Source organism: Eubalaena glacialis, chromosome 7 (genome assembly GCF_028564815.1).
Source record: "Eubalaena glacialis isolate mEubGla1 chromosome 7, mEubGla1.1.hap2.+ XY, whole genome shotgun sequence".
NCBI classification, from domain to species: Eukaryota; Metazoa; Chordata; class Mammalia; order Artiodactyla; family Balaenidae; genus Eubalaena; species Eubalaena glacialis.
The window spans coordinates 43,389,418-43,409,129 of NC_083722.1; the positions used below are offsets into that span (position 1 = coordinate 43,389,418).

Here is a 19,712-nt window from a genome sequence, read left to right on the forward strand (position 1 = left end):
AATGCAGTGTTTAACAGAGACACAATAAAAGCAGTGAATGGGTGAATAAATGAATGGAAAGAATCCAAGGCATAAAGGATGAAAATACTTTGCCAAATCATATCAGAAATAAGTAAGAGTCATGTCTCAGATTTTCTGTCAGAAAATGTGTATGTTGTTATTTCTAACCAGATACAATGATGTCACTGAAAGCTCAGGAAACCTACAACCTGGAGGACTTGTGAAGAAATAACTATTTTGGAATTACTAAGAAATATGTTTCTTACTATATACTATAAGCTGAATTCAATACATGATGCATCAGTCTTGACTAAGTACAGTGTTAAAATTTCTTGATAGTCCCACACACAGCAGTACAAGGTCTGGAGTAAGTAGTATTAACGCTCTCAAGTTGTTAGCGTGAATTTGCTTCAATATGTTGATATTTCAAAGAGTACTTAATTTAGTTTATAAAGCAAACAGGAATGTGAGTGCCTAGAACAATTAAAGCAGCTCAGTTATAACCTCTGAACTTTTGCCTTTACAAATTTGAAGTTATCCAAGATATTTCTAAAATGAACAGCATTCTTCAAAAGAATGTCCTATACATTGACAATGAACAAATAGCTAAAATTCATAGATGTTACAAAATATTCTATTATTCTAAAAATATAATTCCAATCAGCCTTTAATTTGATAAATTTGACATTCAGGATAAATGAATTTGGATAAAAATTCTTAAGTATAAGAATGTAAATGTTTTATATTTACTCTAAGTGAAAAAAATATACATTTGTATTCCTTTTATTTTATCAAATATGGAAGAAGTGAAATGTTAGCATATATATGTCTCATTAATGTGTCAGTTTGAAATATAAAACTAACCTATTGCTTAATATTATTTTTGGAATGTAATGTTACTTCTAGCATTCAGATTTATCTAATTTCCTATGTTTACTATTCCATATGACTCCTAGAGAACTTTCCAGCAATTTAACCAGGCAATATTAGATCAGTGTCCGTGTAGTGTGTGTGTGTGTGTGTCCGTCTGTCTGTGTGTATATCTAAAAATTAGGAAAAAATATTTTATTTTTATTTTAAAAAATTAACTGGAATCATAATTCTTTATAAACATATCAACAAAACATGTCTTTTAAAACCATAATCAATTTAAAAATAATTAGTATGTGTTTCATTTTCAGTGTTCAACGTACAAGGATCGTGAATTCTTAAAAACAAGTGATGCTTGGCATACTTAAAACTTATGATCGAAACAGTCCACATTTAATCTTAACACTTTAAACTTTAAACCTGGTTTTCACTAATGGCTGTGATTCTTCCCATGAGAGTCATAACTGTGGCACCCAGGAAATACTTTAGTTCCTTGGAGTCTGGTCCACAGGACAAACTCTGCTTCTCTTAAAGTGGATTGCATGTTAAGTGGCTTAGTCAGGAGTTATATCAATGGAATTAGTTTATAGTAAAATAAGATTGACAAACTAATCAGCATAATGCAGAAAATGCCATTAAAAAGTTAGAATCAAGTCTTTCTGTGCCAAACTGTACTCTATTCAGCTTTTATGCAATTGTATTATATGCACGACCTTTCAAACTGTCGCTGCATACTGATAATTCATGGTCCAATTTTAATATAATTTTAATCAGATACAAAAATGGAATTTTCATATGATCAAAATGCCTTTGAAAGTTTCTTTCTTTCATGGGTAAACTTAGAGAAAATTTGACAAACACAATATAATTGAATAAAAAGTGAGATAAAGTATTTTATTTGAACATTTTTGGTACATTTCATAAATCTAAGAACCAAAAAAACCAAATTTTTAGTCAAAATGTAATTGATCAGATTAAGCAATTAGAAAAGCAATGCATGCTGAGCATAGTAAATCTTTGAGTAGAATCATAGTTTTTGGCTTCATGGGGAAAAAAGTCTAAAAAAATATTGAATTATACCCTACAATGTGAAAAAAAATAAGAAAATCTAACCAGTAGAATTGTGACATTATTGCTTTTCATTATAAGCTTGCTTTTTGCTTTGCACACAGAAGTGAAATTACATCTTAGGTCGAGAATAAGTTACTGTTGAATGCCAAGTAATATGTACAGTGCTAGCAACTAATTTTTTTTCCAATTTTGTTCCAAAGTATAACCTTAAACAAGTTCAAAAAGAAAAAAAATGTAGTGCTCACAATCCTAATAAAAAGAAGAAAACATTTTCATATTTCCACATTCTTTTCTGAGAGAAACAAAGTTGTTTTAAAGATCTGTGACTATGCTTTAGGCAATTTGCATGCCCTCTGTGATAACAGTAGCAATGACGTAATTGAAGGATGGAACCACTTTAAAATATTGCATTTCAGGTTAATCACTCAAATAACAACCTGACTCCCATGTGAGGCAACACAATTGTATATAGGGAGTGGATAGGAGTCAGGTAAACATTAGCAGCCCTGAGAGTACTAAAATATCTATTATTTTTTTTGGAATTTGGGGGTTTCACAATGCAGAACCCGCTTTTCTATCAGCTGTATTTATTCTTTAATTATCAGTAAGAAAAAGCTCATGCAGAACTAGATTAATTACTACATCATTTTACAAGACATAAGTGTCACAGATTAGAAAAATGGCTCCAATGATATCTCCCCACCCATGTGCTCCTCTACAATGCCCCTCCCCAGTCTAGAGGTGGCATGGATCCCCTCCCTTTGAAACTGGGTGGCTTTGTAACTACATCAACTAATATGGTATGGAAAAGTGATGCTAGAAAATTTATAAGGCTTGGCTATAAAAGGCATACCATGTTTGCTTGTCTCTTGGAACACTCACCTTTGCAACTCTAAATCACCATGTGATATCCAAACTAGCCTATCTGGGTGAAAGGATTCCTGTAACCCCATGAAATGGGAACTGCGGTCTTGTAAATTTCACCAGGCTCCTCTCTGGGCCGATGGCAGAGGGCAACTCCTCTGGGATATAGGGGATGAGACTCGCAGAAGATGAAATTACCCTGCCAAGGACACTGTGCCTTATAAGCAAAAGAATTCCAGGGCTCTCCCCAAAAGCTCTCCACACCAGTTCTTCCACTTTCTCTCTCCTTCAGTCCTCTCACACACACACACACACACACACGCACACACACACTCAACATCTCTGCCAAATTATCCCCTTCCTTGCCTCTTCACACACCCATCCCCCTCAAAAAGAGCAGAACAAGAAAAAGAAGCCAGGGGCGCTCAGGAGCAGAAGCTACAGCCTCCTGCACCTCATCCATGTAAATCTAAATCTTAAATTTCAATCCAGTAAATGTGTTTTCATTATCGATAAAGCATTAATTGCATCACCACTAAAAGGAGGGCAGGGAAAAGTTTACACATTCCTTCCTGCTTACACTGTGCTTGGGTCATATTTTTAAGTGTTAGACTGATTGGTAAATAATTTTTACAGCCTTTTATGTATATTTCTTTCTACTTTACAGAGAAAATCTATTTCTGCCCCTTGCTGATGTGGCCAGACTTGGGACCCACCCATTCCAACAGTTAAAAGTTAATGAAATGGAGAGCAAATATTTATAACTGAGACTTTGTATACGACAGACATAAACATACAGTGTCTTGTAATTTTCATGTATTCTTATTTTTAAATAAATGATATTCACTTTAATCACTCATGTGAATGAACGTGTTTAAAACCAAATGGTTACATTAAATATAATGGAAAACTCTAGTTCACCTTCAAAAATTATTGTATTTATAATGATTTAAAAGGCTCATTACTGAGAGCCACATTCCAAAGTTGCAGTAAACCCATCGAGTTTTTATAAACACATTTTCTTTCTACTCTTACTGCTCTTCGCTCCACTGAAGTAAGGGGCTATGTGGACTCATTTCAAATGTCCTTAGATTATACGTCACTCTAAGGAAACCCTTTTTCCAGATAAGTTGTTAAGAACGTATATTTTTTAATGGCAAGTATTTTATCATCTCTGGTCATTTAGATTATAGGTGTGGGATCCTGTTTTATATGGCACCCTGCTACTGTGGAACTTTTCTTTCAGCTGCTTTAGTTAGAAAAGCTGTTGCCAAACAAAACAGTAGGAGGGAAGCTGTAAAAACGTTTTGAAATGCTAAAAAAAGAAATAAGGGAGCAAGCAGTAATCTAAACATAAACCGGAGGACTCTTCCCATGACCCACGTTTAAGGGAAAGAAACAGAAGAAGATGCAGAGAATTAACAGAATACCAATTTTGAGCCACATTCAGGATCTTTAGAAGGATTAGAAATTATTCAGAAAATTACGTGTAAGCTGGTGCACTAAAATCGTTCTGTCACAAATCTCAGACATTATTTTGAGCTAGACAAGCCTGGTGTCATGACATTTTCTCAAAAAATGAGAGGTCATAGAACCTGCAAAAGAATACGTACATGTATAACTGAATCACTTTGCTGTCCACCTGAAAATAATACAACGTTGTAAATCAACAATACTTCAATAAAAAATAAATTAATTTTTTTTAAAAAATGAGAGGTTATAATATAAAAGTTCAAATTACCATTATGAGTTAGTTCTGTTGATTTAAGGCCTTTTTCATTAGCATCAGAACAATGAAATCGGCAGTTACATAATGAGATAACCTCCAACCACAGCAATAGAAAAGGCTCACTCAGGCAAGCTCAGTGAAATCTATAATCCAAACACCACTATAGAAAATCAAATTGTAAAAAATGGGATGCTCTCACGACTGCTCTTTGAAAAACCCTTGATGTGCTATGTAACATGTGACCAGTATAACTTTGGAAGTTCAATCTGATATCTTTGATCCAGGCACACTGCTCTTTTACAAATATGTGATTTATTTAAAACACTCCTTTTTCTTTCTTTTTTTTTTGACTTGGAATGCATGTAACCAGATGAGTATTAAAAGTGAAATATATAACATATTCCTTAGTATTTGAAGGATGAGTACCTTTATTTTTTTTTTTTTCCGAGCCAATATTTAAACTAAACACATACTTCAATCTTTAAGAAAAAGGGTGTTTATCCCAGAGAAGGTAACTGACTTGCATGGAACCCGGAATAAGTCAGTCAGTTGTCTGTTGGTCAGGCATATGCTCAGATAACACTGATGAGCCTGGTTGGAGCCAGGTGCCCTGGACTCTGGGCATCCACAGACAGGGATTCATTCATGGGCTTTATTGCCCTAAACCCTCCCAGGCTGCAGGCTTCATTGCTGGGATTCCCAAGGTTCAAGGAGGTTAAGTCACTTACTCCAGCTCCAGACAGAGTGTAGACAGAACACAGAACAGAGGTACCTCTGCCCTGCCACAGCTGTCCTCACGAGCTTGTGGGGAATTCCGTCATTTATTCGATAATACTTTGAGCCTAAGCCGAGTTCATTACATCTCAATAGGTTAAGTCAATGAATCATGTTATTTTATAGTCCCATCATATGTATCTACTTCCTGTGAGGCCAGAAGGCATTTTCCTATTACTGCTCACAGAGGGACGCCTTCCCTTTGTTTTGTCCCTTTTTTCTTTTAAGTAGCTGTTCAAGGAGGAGAATGGCTCTCTGCAAGGGGCTCTAGTCTCGTCCTTCTAAACGTCCTGGGGTGTGTCCTAGATGAGATTGAAGAATAATCCATCAAACAATTCCAGTATTGTGGAATAAGAGAATTTCCTGAGCATCACTGTGGTCCAGAGGCGTATTTTGTAGGCAGCTTCACAAAACCATTGGGAAATAAAAGTATCTTGAAAAGGACTAGGAAAATATAAAATCTGAAATATAACTTTTGTTGGTAATCATTAATGTTACCTGTCCTCCTTCCTAAACTTTACTCTGAAATTACACCAGCGTATCCAGTTTCTCTCCAACAATAATCAAATACGTGAAAAGAGCATTAACTAAATCAAATAAAGAGGCAATGTCATGAAGACTTAAAGATGATAAAGGGTCTCACGTGACAGCTAGTAAAATAATAATAGCTCACATTTTACAAAATGACAAGTCAAGGAAATATGTCTAGTCTCATCAAGCTGTTTATGTCTTCCTAAGGAATATATTTGTGGCCTTCATAACACAAGACCAAATACGTGATCAAAAAGTAAGAGTCACTTGTCCATGCCAGAGAACTGAGCCATGTTATTATGGTTTCAGGCTGATGGATTCATTATTCATTTCACGATATTTATTGAGCACCTACTTACTGCACCAAGCACTGGGGATACAAGTGATGAACAAGAGAGACACGGTCACTACCTCCATAACTCTCAGAGTCTGGGAAGCAGATCATCAGACAACATTTATAAAAAATATATAGGATTATACACAGGGGCAACTGGGATGCAGAAAAGTGACAGTTTGTTTTGAGGAGAAATCAAAGTAACCCTGATATTTGAATACTGACTCTGTGAAAAGTGATGTATTGCTAATACTATTAATCCTTTTGTGGTTTCTGTTGTTTCCAACACCTTGTAATTAAAAGGGCTTTAATGTTTTAAGCTTTCTTACACCATCTTGCTATAACTGCAGGGCAGTGTAGAAACTGAGATGTATATAAATGAATATAGATAAAGCACTGTATAGCTACAGAGGCAGGATGTAAGTAGGAATAAGAGGCAGTTTGGTTTGCCAGGAGCTTCTGCAAAAGGAAGTAGGGCCAAGTAAAGAGACCTTGAACCCCAGGCCAGGTTTCCAGACTTTTTCAACAGGGGGAAGGAAGGTTCTAAAGAACTGAGGATGTGAGTTTCAGGAGGCTAGTATTTCTGGGAGATTATCTTAGAAGCAATAGGCAAAATACATAAGGAAGGGAGAAACAGTGCTTAGGAATATCATTTAAGGGACTATCTCAATAATTAGTCCATAAGGGTATGGATTACTAATACATCCATGGTATTGAAAAGAAGAGACTCAGGTATAGGCTCTACTGAGGAGGAAGAATTTTTGTAACTGACCAGTAACTGGCCAGTAACTGACCAGATATAAAAGACTTCTGAGAATTCAAATCCAAGATTCCCTAAGGAACAGTTAGGCTATGAGCATAAAGTAGGATCAACAATGATGAGTCTGACTTTGAACCTGCTGAGTTTCAGGTGCTAATGGCACGTCCAGCTGAAACTTATCAGAGAGGGCAGGACTGGAAATATAGATTTGTCATCTTCTCAGAAGCAACTTTTGATTTTGGAAGGGTTGGCAAAGAGGAAAGCACAGGCAGAGAAAATTACTAAAGAATCTCAAGGGAACCTTAAACTTGGTGGTGGGGAAATGATGTCAGGGGTGACAAAAAGAGCAATGGAGGGGGACAAGTGAAGGAGGATTATAGAGGAAACCAAGGGAATCAGATGAAGAAGTAATCAGTGAAGTTAAGTGCTGGGCAGAGACTGAAAGATCCAAGGAATGAGAACAGGGTCCAAGGAATCCAGGGATCCAGGGAATGAGAATTGGATTGGGAAGGGAGTGGGGGGGTGTTACTGTTTGCTAATTATTAATCACGTTTCAAACATCAGGGCCAAGTCTCAGAAGTGATGATTGCTGCCATATGCCAGACAACTCTGGATAAGGCTCTATCCTCTTCAAGAGAAGATTCTGGATGACTACCATTGCCTTGCCTTTGATGAATATGTATATTTTCATCAATATATATGAATATATATAACCCTCTAGCAAATATAATCATTAAAAAAAGAGAGCATATCTACATTTCTCACTGCTTAAAATAGGATTATAACGGGGAAGGTATCAGGCGACACTCAGCATTACTTCCTTCTAACAGACAAAAAAGATAAATCACCTGGAGATACTCAGATCACTCATAAAGTCAGTAAAATGGTAAATGGAGGACAGGACCCTAAACTGCTATTAAGAGTCTTAGCCTCTACTCACTATATCAGACCATACACTCTTGAAGGTTTAGGTTGGAGTTCCAAATAACTTTTTAACAACTAAGTCTAAATAACTTTTTAGGACTTAATTTATATATTTCATTAAAGAGGTTTTTCTTTAATCGTATCTTAATGCATGGGCTAATAATTACTAATTTGCTATGCTCTTACAAAATATATCAGGTTAATATCACAATGTATATCACACTGTTCACTAAATCTTGCCAATGTTAAATTAAGAATCTAGTTAAGGAATTACGGATTTGCATACCTGTGGTATCCATCGGGAAGACACAAAGCTTGTCACTTCTATTACAGGCAAGCCAGTTTGGGAAAGTTGATTGATAAATTCAATTTTTATATCTGTGGGAACTATAATCTAAGAAAACATTAAGAATTATAAGTAATTTGCATAAATTATTTATTGAAGCATAAATAGAAAATTAATTCCTAACTGAAAGCAAATACTATTTAAGATTTATAAATTCAAGTAGCAACTAAGAACAAATGTAATCATCTAATATATGAAAACCATGTCTTTAGACTCAATAAATATTTAGATTTAGCATTTTTAAAAAACTGTGTAAAATTAATATCAAGTTACCTTTTCATTCTGCAATCCATCTCTAGGTCCAACTTCTACTATTTTAACATATTCAGGGAGTCCAGATGGCTGGGATGATTCCTAAAATGAAAAATACAAGGCAAGAAAAAGAGATAACAGATCATCAAACTTGTTTATTTGAAAAGTCAAACAATTTCACTTTGTTGGATTAAGTTCTCACCCTGGAAAGTTAAGAAAGGTAAGAAATCGATATAATGATATAATCCAAATACCAAGTTTATGTTATTAGCAACATGAGGTCATTTTTTTTTACAACCCAGTGATATTCAGTCTAATTATGATTAAAATCCAAAAGATAAATTTCATAGATAAAACTGCTGAGAAGGTGACTTACTCAGGATCTAAAGAGACAATCTGCTGAGTAATTCTATGCGTGATGATAAATGTACCATTGTTAGAGTTCATTAAAAAATTAGATCTTTGTATTAACAGACTTCTACCAGGCACAGTCATCCAGATGTCATACCCTGAACTTGCCAAGTGTGAATTCAGTTTTCTGGCCTGTGTCAGAGAATAAGATGAGTTGTTTATTTCTTGTCTGTGTCACACAGCACTCCCAGCACCTAAACGCAGCTTCCTAAAGGACAAACTCCCCACAGGAGGACTTAATCCTTGATATTCCCCTCTGTTCCTAAACTAAGTATTATGCTCACGTCATGTTTAGAAGGACACTAGTTTGAAACAGGAAAAATTGAAACTGACTTTCTCAACTTCATATTGCAGTTAAAACTGGCAGTAGGCTACATCTTTCCAGACTGGACAAACATAACCTCCTGGTATCTCTGAGCCTTAAGTGTGGGTAATCAATCATCAAGGTCTTCTAATGGATAGCTGATGGAACTGACCCAGATCAACATGACCTGTACTTCAAAGTTATTTTTTTGTCTTGCCTTTCATAAAGGATGATGACTCTGGGCTGACCAATTTACATTGTCTCACTCTGTCCTTGTAACAATCATGGGCATACACCAATGAAGTGGCTATTTTGGATGCACAACCCAGTTTGTTTCCATCACACAGCACAATGCTCCCTGCCCCTTCTAGGGTCCATAGCTGTTACCTGTTTTTATTAGCATTCTGTGCTAACTAACTCAGCAAAGGAACCCAGATGATCCCTGTTACAATGTTTACATACCACCCTCAACAATTTCCATGAAATCAGGCAGTTCAATAAGCAAAAACTAACTGAGAAGGAAAAGAATTCTCATCTCTGCATCTCCTGAGCAGGCTGTGATGCATGCAGTTGGGAGGGTGGAGGTTTGAGCGAGGACACATGGGGTCCCTCAGCTTTAGGCTCAGTTTTGGATGAAAATCATGAAATCATGCCTTATTTACAGGGTGGCCGTCATTTCAACCAGGCAATAAAGGAGAGGGATGGCATGGGAAGGCAGAGTAAAGAAGAGAAGCTCACTCCTCTTTCTTATTACCTCCAGTCCTAAAACTGCAGGGATGAAAAAACAAAAACAAAACTAGGCAATCTTAAAGCCATGTGGTCTCATTATCGCTGATTGTTTCCTGAAACTCATTTTCAACAGCAATTAGCTTGGAGTATACATGGATGAAGAATACTTCTTTATTAAACAGCAGTGTTTAACCCCAAAAAAGGAACATAGTGTTTTTTAAGGTAATAACAACATGCTGAGTACAATTAAAGAGCTTGGGACCTTCCTTTGCATCACTGGTATAGCTGGCAGAAGTAACAATCTGAAGAAATTAAAGTGTAATCTCCCACTAATTATAGCCATTTAAGTCCAAGCAGAATATGTGCTTACTTGATATTATTTTACATTTCTTCTTGAATCTAACACTCCCATTTTGTCTTCTAGTCATGGGTCTGTATTCCCTCTATCTGAATACCCAAGAAATCAGAAGAAAGTTATAATGTGTTCAGTAAGTTCAAAGAGTAACAAGTTTCCCTTTAAACAGCATATAAATAAATATGTAAATAAAGTCAATACATACTTGTTGAGTATGTGTGATGTGAGAGCCCTATCTTGGTATTTTCAGTGTCATTCTGGGCATTACTATCTCTGTATTGACATTTCTAAGCAACTTCAGCTTTACATAAATAATGCAATGCCTACTGAGCAAATCCACCTAAATGTTGTACAAGCACATAGAATTCAATGATGCAAAACTGATCTCATGATTTCCCTGCCTCATTCCTCTCCTCAGATATTCTCCCACCACCTACTATCCGATTCCATCTCTCTTACCACTTATATCTAATTGGTACCTAATTGGTATCTTTATTACTGGTCCTATTTTGGCATATACCCAACACCCAACACTTAGCTTGTACTTAATAATTGTTTGTTGATTGTATTAGTGAATCTCTTCTGTCACTGGCTTTATTTAAATTGTCATCCTTTTCTACTCAGTCTATTGCTGTAGCTTCCTAAGTATTCTCCCTAATTTTGTTTTTCCATGATTAAAATGCTTCAGAATCTACCAGTCACCTTTGGAGAGATCTATCAACCTAAGGTAAAAGATGATTCATGACTAGCCTCTCACCTTCTACCACACTCTACTTCATGCATCCTGTGATTTTAGTCATGCTAAAGTCATGTCCTGCTCACTTTCATGACTGTAGAAATGAAGTTACTATTGGTTGGAAATAGCTTCTATCTGTGGGTAAAACTTTCCACCAAAACCATTTCTCTTCTTCACAGACACAGGACTGGACCTCATTTCTCCCCTAAAAGTTACATTTGAACAAGTTCCAGTTGATGGAACATGAACGTGAATGCTAGGTACTGCTTTTAGGCTTGGCCCATGAAAATATCCCATGCACATGCCTCCATGCACATGCCTCCAGCCAGCTTGATGCAGATGAGTATGGCAGACTTGGAAGCTGATAAAGACAAAAAAAAAAAAAAAATTGAAGGAACCTATACCAGAATCACTGCTTTAATAAGAATTCCATGCCTATAAGAAACAATTATTTTGTCCCTTATAGAGATGAAAATAAATGTCAACTCTTTTACACCATTGAGGGTATAGGTATATCTTTTATAGCTCCTAATTGTGAAAAATGATGAAGGGTCTGAAATTTTACCCTACTTTCAAGCTAACAAGTGAGCCTGCCATGGATGTTGGTGGAAGGCACAAGACTCTTTGGTTAGAGAAGGAAAAAAAGGCTTATCACTCACAGCAAACAGCAGTAGCTAGAAAATCAGGATTTGTGCTGGGTCCCCAAGCCCCAACTCCCAGGAAAAAAAGAGAACCATACAATGCTTGCCCAGACAATGGGTTGCATTACAGGAAAGGAACCCCAAGCACAGGGACCTTGAACCTTTGCTAATGGTCAGTACACATATCATTCCTTGGTGACAGAGGTAGACACTGTGTTTATCATGCTTGACCATGAGTATGCCTGCCTTTGATCTGAGAGAAAGACACTTCCCCTTGGCTCCAGAAGGAGACACTAGTTCTATCATTCAAAACTATTTTACATTAAAAAAATCCTTGAAAAGAGAGTCTGGAACAAAGGTAATTATGCCTCTGCTTGCAAGAAATATAGAAATTCAATAAACTCATGGAGAATTATTTCCCAATAATATCCACTCTTCATTTTTACACCATCCTGGTTTATGGCAAATTTTCCCACTAGTAAACCACTCTGTTGGCCCCTCTGATTAATGAACAGAGGCTGGAACCAAATCCGCTCATTTTTATCTCAGAAAACATTTAATTAAGGCTACTTTCAACACACCTTCAAGGAGCAGGAGAAGGTCAACCTGCAATATTGACTTCTGCCATGCCACTACTCCCCAGGGTCCTGGATCCAACCAGCGGAATGAATCCTATACTGTAGTGGCCTCTGTATCAGAAGCTCAGCATTGTTTACTTTGTGCCTATTTTATGATGATGGATGTGTTACCGTGTTCAATGCTATGATTTATCCAGGCAGCAACAGTGACAATATAGGTGATGGAGGCTTGATCCACGGCATGATTCCAGTGTGCCTCATCAGAGAATGGGCTTCAGATGATCCACCAGCAGCCATAATTTATTGCCATAATTCATAGCCTCCCCCAAAAGGTGTCTTTAATATCTTAGTCTACAGTTTCCCAAATGGCAAATAAGCTAGGCCAATGACCCCGACCCAAGAGCCAATAAAAACATGGCAATGGCCTCAAGTTCTGTTGGGCAAGTAGAGCAATCACATCCCCTTTCAGTTCTGCATGGCGGCTGGGGAGGTTTTACAACTGCAGGAGCCCAGTGGTCATCATCTGATTTCAGTTTGGCCAAAACATCATCCAACCAGGATAAGAAAAGCACCATGAAGAGAAGGGCCCCCACTGAGCCGGTAGCTTTGTTCCAGGCAGTGGAACAGGCAACAGAGGGCAAGGGTTACTTTTTGTGGGTAAAGCTGAGACTGCACTGGGGACAGGCCAACCACTTTCTCGAATATACAATTTCCATTTGATTAGTGTGGCCTGTTGAAAATGTCCAACCTCGTTAGTCATTGACTCCAAGTTAACCTCCCAAAATGGAAATAGGGGCCAGAGAATCACAACGTCCTCCCTAACTCAGGTGTCCAGTTTCAAAAAGAGCTCCAAGGCAAGCCAACAGCTGATTTTTAAAAGAGACTTGGATAGCTGTGTCATGGCAGTAAGGGATCCACAACCCCACAAAGTGCCACCAGGTAGAGGCTGCCTGACTTTGACAGAAGCTTAAATTTGTAAAATCACCAGTCACAGAGACTTAGAGCTCAAAGAGGTCAGGAGGATTTGGGGACCCCCAAAGTTATGTTCACTTCACTACATGCAGCTCTTCCCATTGAGATGATACCCTCTGGCACTTATGGGACAGAGAATTACAATCACAACACACATCAGTTTTTACTATACATTCAGACGTGCAAGCAACAACAGGAGAGTGTATTGGCCATGAAGGCCCCACCCACAAGGCTGCTTCAGGTCCCCTTTCCCACTGAGAACACTGCCCAACCCCATCAATTGAATCAGGACTCCCACCCCCATGGGACTGATAGGATGGTTACTTGGATGCCTTTATCAGACAGAACCAGGAAGGTTAGAGTTCTTGCTCTCCCCACCATTCCCCAGCACACTCAGATGGATGATCTCCATTCACCAGTAATCATTTTTTTCCTTAAACAGCTGAAGGAGGAAGGTTGGGAAGGATAAGTGGATGCAGAAGGGAGCAATCAGCACAACAGCTGCTCACTGGCTCAATCCAATGAATTGCAATGTCTTTGGTCCACACAAAGCCCTGTATCAGGCAGCAAAAATCATCATTCCTGACGCCATCTATTTTAACCTTGGGAACCCCTGGCCTTAGCATCTATAGCTGTGTTGGTTTCCAGCAGGATCACTGGTTTTTATCCCTCTGGCTGTCAAGGGCTAAACTTGCACATGCTCCATTGTCAAGATACCATCTCTTAAGTTTTCATCCAGTTACAATACAAGGACTAAGGGAGTCTTGCAAGGTAGCAAGGGTGACTCTGAAATTCATCTACAATTCTTTGGGTCCTTTCTCATTCTCTAGTGGATTGCTTTTCAGCACCTTATACATAACCTGGGGCAGCAGTACCCCCACATACTAGTCAATGACTCATCTATGGCTCCTCACATAGGAGTTTGTCCATCCCAGTGAAATCTCCCCAAAGTGTCTGTATAGCAGCCAAGACTCACAGCAGACCTTTTGCTGCCATCTCTAGTTGTATTAAGTTACTGAGGACAGACTGCTGGATGGGCTAAGAAGGTCCAGCTACTGTTATTCCTTATCAGCAAGCATTAATTATCCCATCCCATCACCTCCCAACTCAACCAATCAAAGTTCTTATGATTCACCTGGCTTATTCCAATAATGCTGGCCAAATTTCTTCCTTCTACACTCCCAGTAACTATTGATGGACAGAGAGAAAAGAACCTTCAGCCCACCCAGGACTCATCTTAGTGCTACTTTTCACAATGGATGGACCTGAGGCTGACCAGCAGATCTCCAAGGAAGTTCCCCATCTCTGAGAAGAGTTAGCACAATCAGGGCACCACTCGGCCTTTGAACCTACTTCCCTGAAATCAGACAGCAACCATCTTTCCCAATTCCTCATCTTTACTAGACAATAAAGCAGAGGACCATTTGTTGCTCAGTTGACTAAAATCTGGTCAGCATGTTTGTTACCAATACCCATGGACTTCCCTCAAATCCCTTTAACCACCTGAAAAGCCCTCATTCTTCCTTTTCCAGGAAGTGTCTCTCTCAACATTCCATCTTCATCAACAAAACTGTCAAACCTGTGAAGGGCTGAGATTTTACCCTACATACTAAGTAATAAGTAACCCTGTCACAGTGTTCTGGATGCTGGCAGAAGATATGCGACTCTTGAATCAGAGACAAGAGGCTTTACTACTCGCCTTAATAGCAGTAGCCAGAGCACCAACAGCTCTTGTACCAGTTCCCTGAGCATTGCAGGGATGGTGCGTGGGGAACCTGACCATTTCATAAGGGGCAACAAGCACGTCTGCCCTTTGCTTCGAAAGGACACACTACTATCACCCAAGGCCATCTGCTACACAAACACCTTGAAAAGATATTTCCAAAGGAACTAGTAGAATATGCAGAAATGTGAGACACCCATGAAGAATCATTTCTCAACTCTATGATTACCTTAATTACTGTCCTCAATCAAAATGCTTACTTATTAACCAAGATTCAATCTGTCATCTACTCAAGACTTTTCTGACCTCCCCATATAGAATTAAGTACAGTTGACCCTTGAACAACGCAGGGGTTAAGGGCGCCAGCCCTCTGTGCAGTCAAAAATCTGTGTGTAACTTACAGTCAGCCTTCCATGTATACCCAACTGCTTCCCATCCACAGTTCCTCCCTACCTGTGGTTCCACACCTACAGATTCAACCAACCACACGTCCCATCAGGTAGCACTGCAGTATTTACTATTGAAAAAAGCCCACATATAAGTGGAACCCCACAGTTCAGACCCTGTGGTTCAAGAGTCAACCATAGTTTCATTTCTATGACCCAATAACACTTTGTAGAGACTTATTTTAAAATAGATCTGTAATTACTTCTTTGCCTGCCTGTTTGCCATTTTTCATTATAAACTTTCAGGATGGACATACACTAAGTGCTTAATTAACACTGTTTGTTGAATGAATGAATGAATGAACAAATTCACATCTAAAATTTAGAAAAGCAAGGTTAACCTTTCATTTATATTGAATACTACACTTATTAGCCAGCATTATTATAGCTATTGGATATATGGAAATGATCCAACCACACAAAAAATCTCTGCCCATAACAAGATTACATTTTCATGGCACAGTGATCTGTGTGTTACCTTCTGGGACTGGGGTCACTGGGGACGTGGCACTGTTCTTATACATTGCATATATAAGAGTTGATGAATGACTTATAAGTTCCAAGGAATTGCATTCTAGTTTGCAGAAGTGAGCACCATCATCCTTAAACAGGTCTTTGGTCTAAATTTATTTTTATGGCAATAAAAGCCCTGTTACTGAGCTCACTGTATCCTGTTTAACGTGGAGTAGTGTATGATACTAGTGAACAACAAAAGATGTATTATCCAGAATGAGGGTTTAAAAAAGCCAAGTTATATGGCTGAATGTATGCTCACATCTGGCATCAGATTTCTAATGGTTCACTTTCACAGGGCAACAACCAAAGCAATACTATCTTGCATTTATATGTTGCTTTATTATTCCAAAGCACTTTTCTATCTACATTTCATCTGTGGAGCTACTCTGTGGGGTAGGCAGACTGAAAGAGAGATTAAATGACTTTCTAAGGTTACCTAACTATGGTCCCTGGCTCCTATTCTAGTTTTCTTTAGGATGAGGTTAAATACATCACCAACTATTGAAAAAGCTTTGGTTGAAAAAGTAATAATGAACCATTCTTTCATGCAGAACATAAATGGGCTGCTTTAACTCACATTTTTCAATCTTACATAAAATTAAATGGAAGGCATATTTTGATGGGAACTTCTCTGAAATCTTTAGGGTGTGTGTGTGTGTGTGTGTATGTTATTATAGTATATATGTTTTATATGTATTATATAATACATATACACATATTTATGTGTGTATATGCATAGTTTCCCATAATGGGTGGCTTCTAGATATACAATCAACCCTCCAGGTGGTGACAGATATGATTCCTCATTATTCACTCTACAAGCACAACTCCTTTTTCCCTAGGAAAATGATACCATCCACAGTAGAAATTTCTAAACAGAATTTTATATGTTTTACTCACTTCATTTCTTGAGGAGTAATTCTATGTGTAAAAAAAGTCTTTATGGATATTGAAATACCCTGTTTCATAGCCAGTATTCTCCTGGAGAACTGCTACAATGACCAAATCAAATGCTCCCACTACACAGATGAAATGTCTGAATCAGGAAACTGCATGATTTTCCTTTGAAATTAAACTGGACTTTTTAGGGGGCATTAGATTTCCACTTTTCCAAAAGAATCTCATTTTGCCATCTCATCTGACATATGCACATAGTGCATCTTGCAGTAATGGTAAACCATCCATGTTGTGCTATTTTTTATTTCTTAGATATTAATTTATCTTTTAATGAAACATAGTCAGAAACACATAAAGCATCATCACAGGAACCTTGGTTCTCTGGAGCAGTCTAAAGATGGTTCTCTCCCTGGGTGCCTTTTTGGGATGAAGGGCTGAATCAACAAAGCTGATATTTGAAACCTTTCTTTCAGAATAGCTGTGCCCCAAGGTCAATTCAAAGGCAATCTCTGACAGTTTAAGAAGAATTTATTTGTAGCCAAGTGAAAATAAATTTATAATAGACGACTAAGTCAAACTCCATGAACAACACATCTTATTTTCCTGAATCAAAAGGTAAAGGAAGGTATCCACTTACCTTTTAGCAATTATTGGACAGCCAGAATGAAAATGTGCACTACTTCATTCCCAAATGCATTTGGTCAATGTTTTAACAGAGATTAAAAGCAAGTTCTAAAATGTGAACAATCCTCTGTATGTATGTGTACTAATATTTGTTCTTGGCACCAGATGGAAAATTAGTACTGAGTGTTAGTGTAGATATATAACATGATTAAATATGAATTTCCTCTGGAAATATATAAATTTTTATGAACACTTAAATAAATCAAGAGGAGTCACAATAAAGCATAAGAATATTATATAAGGGGCTTCTGTCATATATGGCAGATTGAAATGTAGTAGAATGATGGCAATATAAAATCATCCAAAATTATGTATTAAAATAAAAAATAAGGCTGTTAACATCTGCGCCACATAATTCACTTCCTAATTAAATAAATTCCATTTTTAAATGTCTTGAGAAATAAATGTATACATATGTATTTAATAATCATCCATTAATTATTGTTTTAACACAAAAAAGTAACTGCATTTTAAATAAGATAGTGTATGAGAGCTGAAAATAGAGAATATTAAAATAGATTTTGTAAACAGTTTACGCAATGTAGATAGAAATAGAATAAGAGAAACAAAAGTAAGATGAAGCATTTGTAAACAGTTTACGAAATGTAGATAGTAATAGAATAAGAGAAACAAAAGTAAGATGAAGCACATGTAAGAAGAAACAAATTGAAGAAATCAAGAATAGCAATTTTTAATGAGAGAATTCAATAAACCATCCTATAGAAGCATTAACATAAACTTGAAAGTTCAAAAGAGAAAAACTTCCATGTATTGATAGAGCACAAGACCCCCGCATACCTAGTTATGTTTCTTTAAATGGTGACTTTTATTGACATTATTTACTTTCAAGAAATACCATTATTTATTCCTGCATTCAAGGCAACTTAAGAATCGAACAAAATAAACTATGGAAAAATCTATAGATTTTTCATGACTATTATCAGTATTACTTAATTGAAGGTTAGGATAGTAATAAAAGTGTTAATTAGAAAATCAAAAGAAAATGTTTGACTTGAAATACTTTAAGTATGAAAAGTTTCCTTTTCCTCAAGGTCTTCACTAATAAAATTTTTATGAAACCACTAAGATTGCTTTGTTTTTTGCAAACACAGAAGCAGTAAAATTGATTGAAAATATATGGATATTTTTGGAAAGGCTGAATCTCCGAGGATAAAATGCAGTATGTCATATAAGATACCAAGTTTCATCATGGAAATATTTTTAGAATAAATTTCTGAAAACCGTGGTTTAAAATAAAAATGCAACTAACTATATTAAGCTAGTTATACAAGCAGCATGACCTTATAACCACAAAGTTAAAAAAAAAACGACTGGGATATATAATTTTGTCAGAGTTTTAGAGTTTATACTCCCAAGTGGTACAGCAATGCTTCTGCTGGGGAAGCTTGGCTTATTATTTGGTTAGGAAGACACAATTCATTGTTCTAAATAGTTATTTAAATTTAGGTTGTTATTATTAACAACAAGCCATTATATTGCTTTACATGACTTTTTTAATTTATGCCATGTTGGTTGTATGTATAACAATAACAAAATGGGAAATCATATCATAGATATACCATGAGTTTTCAGCTTTATAATGCTCTTCATTAATTTCAATAACCTTATTCAGCCATCCACAGAATCCATTCAGACTCTGAATAAAATTTTTCAGATCTTAATGAAGCCCCTCCATCAAAACACTCCCTTATGTAATATGTATTTTCTGATTGGCAAAAATCAATTGGAATGCATGAGTATTTGCATGGTTATATACACTAGCACCAAAACAGATGATCTAAATAATAAAGTGTGGTGTCTTACACCTCATGATATGTAAACAGTTTTTGATATTTGATATTTGATGAACTGTTGTGTGCTAAAGGTGGCAGAATAAGAGGTGGATGAGATACTACCATATGCTAGTGAAGTTAGGTAAAGTCTGTATCTTTGGAAATTTTTATTTCTATTATTAATGGATGTTCTGCTCAGATACCCCTTTCAGGACTGAGACATTCCCAGAAGCTAGAGGTTTGGCAGCCGATGCCATTTCACTGAGCCCTGTGTCAGGAACTGCCCTCAACTAAAGAAATCCACCTTACCCCAAGTCATGTCCCCTCCCCATGATCATCCACTGAGTGGTTGATGCAGGGACATAATAGCCCAGCTCCTTTGCCTGAAGGAGGACAACTCACCTTAGAAGAGGCCTGCAGGATGGACTCAGGCCTCCCTCTGCTGGTCCTACTGCCCTTACTTCCCCACAGG

General features: G+C 37.1%; 1 protein-coding gene across 3 annotated transcripts in view; it reads right to left on the reverse strand.

Annotated features, from left to right (window-relative positions):
• The window catches only part of HMGCLL1 (3-hydroxy-3-methylglutaryl-CoA lyase like 1), a 147,740-nt gene that overhangs the window by 99,196 nt on the left and 28,832 nt on the right, over window positions 1-19,712 (reverse strand). For all 3 annotated transcript variants that reach the window (XM_061195181.1, XM_061195180.1, XM_061195179.1), the window contains exons 2-3: window positions 8,477-8,557; window positions 8,144-8,251 (exon numbers count right to left, since the gene is read on the reverse strand). In XM_061195181.1, coding sequence (XP_061051164.1) covers window positions 8,144-8,251; window positions 8,477-8,557 — 189 coding nt within the window. The remainder of the gene's footprint in view (window positions 1-8,143; window positions 8,252-8,476; window positions 8,558-19,712) is intronic.